This window comes from Austrofundulus limnaeus, unplaced genomic scaffold, assembly GCF_001266775.1.
Source record: "Austrofundulus limnaeus strain Quisiro unplaced genomic scaffold, Austrofundulus_limnaeus-1.0 Scaffold281, whole genome shotgun sequence".
NCBI classification, from domain to species: domain Eukaryota; kingdom Metazoa; phylum Chordata; class Actinopteri; order Cyprinodontiformes; family Rivulidae; genus Austrofundulus; species Austrofundulus limnaeus.
In genome coordinates, this window is record NW_013952683.1 from 213431 (window position 1) to 219086 (window position 5656).

Here is a 5656-nt window from a genome sequence, read left to right on the forward strand (position 1 = left end):
GTCATCGATTATTTTAATAATCTATTAGTCGTCGACTAATCGACTAATCGTGGCAGCCCTAGAGGACAGACAGGTGAGACAACAGGTACTTATCAGATCGAGACATCCTTGTTTCAGAGCATCTGTTTTGAACCATTTATTAAATCTGACGTCTGACACGGCTGTGTTGTGTTCACGCTGGTTTGTTACAGCGTTCCTCATATATCTACACGGCAGCAGTTCGAGTGCAGTCATCTGTGACGAGCAACAAGTATGTAACCTGTTTAGTAGAATTGGACTGCCACAAGCGTGTGTGATTATCAGGAAACAACTCAAACACTGTCTTCCAAATTGTTATGCAAATGATATTTTTCTCTGATGTTCCTACTAGCTGGTGCAAATGACAGCATTATTTTCAAGTTATCACTTGTTAGAGGATAACTCAAAAGTTATTGAAAAAAAACCCCTCCCAATTAGAATATAAAATAAATAAATACGTAAAATGCAATGTTTTAAATTACTGTGTAAACCAGGTTTCAAAACATTTTATAGGTTGTAAAGAACTGAAAAAAATAGTCTTTTGTTGAATTTGCAGCAGTGGGTCATATTTACTGAACTAAAAARCTATTTCAAAACATCTTAACAAGTTAAGCTTCTAGTTAATTTAAAATAGGATTAATTGAACTGGTGAGTTTTAGGAGTGTTTCTGCTTGAATTTCTTTGCAGGATGTCAGAACTGCCTCCCAGCCTCAGAGATGTTTCGCTGTAAAGTTCTCAATAAGGGTTGAGGTCAGGGGAGGATGGGGGCTACACCACGARTTTCTCTCCTTTTATGCCCGTAGCAGCCAATGATGCAGAGGTATTCCTTGCAGCATGAGTTGGTGCATTGAATTGCATGAAGATAATTTTAGTCTTCATGTATTTCTGGACCCACTGAAGCCGTTTCTGCTTGTGAGCAATTGGTTAGTGGTGGCTGAATAGAAGGTTTATGCAGAACTGCTAGCCTCTGGTGGATCCTATRTGTTTGTGGGACTCCAGACGCACAAGCAGCTTCAGGAATCTGTTTGCCACTTTGTAATGGCATCTCAGCAGCTGTTCTACTAAACTGGTGTATTTGTCTGGCAGAAACCTTCCTCGTCGTGTCTTTTTCTGCACAAACCCACATGTGCTCTGCCCTGAAACAGCTGCAAATATTTTATCAGTATGATGATCMCTCTTTAAGTTTTTGTGAAAGGTTTTCATACGTTGTATAAATCATTCAACTGTTTTCATGTGTTTCGGCAGTAGAGATCCTTTTTCTTTTCCATATTTCTTGAAAATGGAGGTACGCTTTTTAATGAGCAACATCTTTCTTCAGTAGTTTTTCCTTTAATTGGGTTCACCTGGCAAACTAATCACAGRTGTCTGAGCTTGATTTCAGTGATCCAAAGAGCCCTGAGAAACGGTACCATGCCACAGAGCCCGTCCAGTGACATTGGATTAAGAAATTAAATAAATTATTCTGTGGCTATGGGAAAAATAACACTTGGCCACAAGATACATTTATCCAGTGTCACTGRACGGGCACCGTACCATCCATTAATTAACTTGAGAAAAAAAATTGGGCGTTAGGACACTTACACTGCCTGGCCWAATAAAAAGTTGTCACCTGTATTTAAAGGGCTATGATGTGGGGTTGCTGCTGTTGGTCGGGTCTAGGTTCAGCAACATTATGTGCTCAAAGAATGAGAGTGGCTGACTACCTGAATATACTGAATGACCAGGGGCCTCATGTACAAACATTTACGTGGATTTCTTACTGAAACGTGGCGTACAGTCAAATCCAGAAAACGGCGTACGCAGAAAAAAAATCCAGATGTATCAAACTGTGCATACGCCTGAATCCACGCACATTTCTTTTGTACATCTCAATTAACGTGGACGCCTCCCCTGACACGCCTTCACAGATGCAGATTACTTCCTGCATGTGTGAATGACATGTTTGTTTGATCCCTGCATGATCAGAAGTGATTTCTAGAGTCAGGAAAATAATAAATTTAATATAATGTGAGTGAGAAAAAAATCCTAAGTAAGAACAGTAATAAAATATGTTTGTTACGCAAAGAACGAGTGATTGTGTGTCAGTGTGTGTGTGTGTGCGCACGCTGCTGTGGTGCGCAACCGGCTAATCCATCCATTCGGAGCCTGGAAATATTAATTTTACGCAGGAGTTTATTACCATAATTACTGTAAACACAGAGGAACTTAGATGTTTGGTAGAACGTAGATCTTTGTTTGTTTCATAGCTGATATGAAGAAACGAGTCTCTGCGCCTCAGTAGAGTTCACGTGACGTGACGTGATGTTGGAGAGTCTCCACAAACGCTGTGCGCTCCGCAGCCTTTGTGTGCAGTCTGTTTGTCTGTTGTCACAGCATTTTCACAAGTTGTAAAGTGTACTTCCACATGTCATTTTGGAGAAATCTACAACTACGTAAACGCCAAGTATGAAACACCTCCTACCGGTGAGGGTGCGCGCGCTCCAAAGCGCGACAATAACTCAGCCTTAGAATCATCTGGATGAGACGATTCCATTGGGCAGGATTCTGCTTTGGGTGGACTGGACTGACACAGTCCCGATTGGTCTGTCAGCTCCCTCTGGAAAGCTCCTGTGGAACCCCAGKTTGATCGCTGCTGCTRCACGTGCATGGGTAGTGCATGGCTCCTCGTTGTGTCGCGCTCCAGTGCGCCGCAGTGCCAAACTGAAAACGGCTGATGAGCAACTCGTCATCGTAGATCACAAAATTCTATTTACAAATAAAAGCTCTGTGTGTTACACTATTTATTATATTCTCCAGTAAGGCTGAATCTGTTCCTGGTAAATGAATTTTTTGGCACAACTTTTGCACATCCTTTATTTAACTGCGTCCATGTGGATGTAATAATTGTTAAACATGTGGATGTAATAATTGTTAATCATGTGTGTCTGCTGTGAACAATAATCATTTTCACCTCATGARCAGTTTCTCAGAATCACCTCTAAGTGTCTCCAATGGAACCAAAACCACAGAAGCGTGACACCAGCCCTGGAGTTGGCGTGGGGCTGCGCACGTTTCCACGTTCATTTCAGTTTTGATACATTCGGAGTTTTGCATGGAAAATGGTGTATGCAAGGGTTTTGCGCGTGCGCACCACTGATACATGAGGTCCCAGGTCATTCCATCAATGGAGTTTTTCTTCCCTGATGGCACAGCCATGTTCCAAGATGACAATGCCAGGATTCATGGGGCCGATATTGTGAAAGAGGTGTGTTATGGTTCAGGGAGCACGAGACATCATTTTCACACATGGATTGGCGCCACAGGGTCCATTGAGAATCTATGGGATGTGCTGGAGAAGGCTTTGTGCAGCGGTCAGACTCTACCATCATCAATGTAAGATCTTGTTGAAAAATTAATGCAACACTGGATGGAAATAAATCTTGTGACATTGCAGATGCTTATTGAAACACAGCAAATGAGTGCCATAATCAAAGCTTAAGTTGGTCCAACGAAATATTAGTGTGTGACCTTTTTTTTTGGCCAGGCAGTGTACAATTTGCATAATAATTTGGAATGGGGCGTAATAACCACTGATTGAAAACATCCATCTATTCTGTACCTACTTGATCCAGCTCAGAGTCACAGAGAGGTAGCGTATACCCTTAACAGGTTACCAGTTCATGACAGTCATTAAAGATAGAGCAAATATACTAAATGCTACCACTATTTCACTTTTAAAAAGAATTTCAATGAGTACAGGGCTCATCACACAAGAGATTAACACCCCCCACAATAAAAACAAACAACACACCTGACACAAACAAAACTTACCAAAATCATAAAAACAACATATAAGTTGTAGTAGAAACTAATAGGTGAACCATAAAAAACAACTCCAATTTGTTCAACAGTTAAAATTTATTGGTAAAATTAATATCAACACAGTTAAGTTGTCACAATGCGGAGATGTTAATTGGCTCTCCTTGTTGCAGACAAACAGGAAACAATCAGGATAGTTTTGATTAATGATCAGTGTTGTGTCTCTTCCAGATGTCACTGAGGATCCCATATTGGATCAAGGAGAAGTGGTGTTCAGAGGGTAAGTTTCGTTACAATACACATACACTTATCTGACTTTTTGTTCTTAACGCTGCACAACAACTGCTCTGCTGAGTCTGTTTGGGAGCCAGAAACTAAATATCACCTGCTGTTCACTCTGCAGGTGGACTGTGTTTTACTTTTTTAAACTTGTTTTTAGTTAAAGCTTGAGTTCAGAAGGAGCTCTTTAAAAAACCTTGCATGTTCGGGAACATTTTAAATCAAATAAAAGCTTTCAGCTTTCCATTTGCTCATATTAATTACAGATGATTCAGACATTAATATACAGGTGCTGGTCATAAAATTAGAATATCATGAAAAAGTTGATTTATTTCAGTATTTCCATTCAAAAATTGAAACTTGTGCATTCTTTTCATTCATTTCACACAGGCTAATTATTTCAAATGTTATTTCTTTTAATTTTGATGATTATTACTGACAACTAATGAAAACCCCAAMTTCAGTATCTCAGAAAATTAGAATATTGTTAATAGGTTCAATACTGAAGACACCTGGTGCCACAATCTAATCAGCTAATTAACTCAAAACACCTGCAAAAGCCTTTAAACTGTTGTTCTGTAGACCAGCAGTTCCCAACCCTGGTCCTCAAGAATCCCTATCCTTCATGTTTTACTTGTTTCCCTGCTATTCAACAGGTCTTCAGAAGATTATTAATCACTCATTCATTCAAACCAGGTGTGTCAAATCAGGGAAACATCTAAAACATGGAGGACAGGAGTCCTTGAGGACCAGGACCTCTGCTTTAAATCTTGACATACACCTAAAGAGCTTCTCTGAGCTTGATGAGACAATTTCAAAATATGAAATATTATTACATACTGTATAATAATATTATTATATATTATAATATAAGTTTTGTTTTTTAGTGCTGCATCCGGAAGCTATTAATTCTTTGCCATTTATTTGTAAATAATAAATCAGATAAAGTATTATGTAGTATGTAGGTATTTTTAAAATCCAGCAGGTGTCAGTATTCAGTGACACAGTATCGACACGTATCGATACAGTTTGGTAATGTGTCGAAACAACACATGATGCCACATCTACCTATCACTACTGGTTTGACACCCCTGGTTTGAATGAATGAGTGATTAATAATCTTCTGAAGACCTACTGAATAGCAGGAAAACAAGTAAAACATGAAGGATAGGGATCCTTTAGGACCAGGGTTGGGAACTGCTGGTCTACAGAACAACAGTTAAAGGCTTTTGCAGGATTTTTGAGTTAATTAGCTGATTAGATTGTGGYACCAGGTGTCTTCAGTTTTGAACCTATTAACAATATTCTAATTTTCTGAGATACTGAGTTTGGGGTTTTCATTAGTTGTCAGTTATTATCATCAAAATTGAAAGAAATAACCTTTGAAATATATCAGTCTGTGTGTAATGAGTGATTATAATATACATGTGTCACTTTTTGAATGGAATTACTGAAATAAATAAACTTTTTCATGATATTCTAATTGTATGACCAGCACTTGTAATTTATTTCTTCAATGAAGGACAGACGTGTGTGTGTGTGTGTGTGTGTGTGTGTGTGT

General features: G+C 39.0%; 1 protein-coding gene across 2 annotated transcripts in view; it reads left to right on the forward strand.

Moving 5' to 3' along the window:
• zgc:153993 (apoptosis regulator BAX) overlaps nucleotides 1–5656 on the forward strand; it is a gene marked incomplete at its 3' end in the record, with an annotated part of 41437 nt that overhangs the window by 29647 nt on the left and 6134 nt on the right. For both annotated transcript variants that reach the window (XM_014021198.1, XM_014021197.1), the window contains 1 exon segment: nucleotides 4048–4096. In XM_014021198.1, coding sequence (XP_013876652.1) covers nucleotides 4048–4096 — 49 coding nt within the window.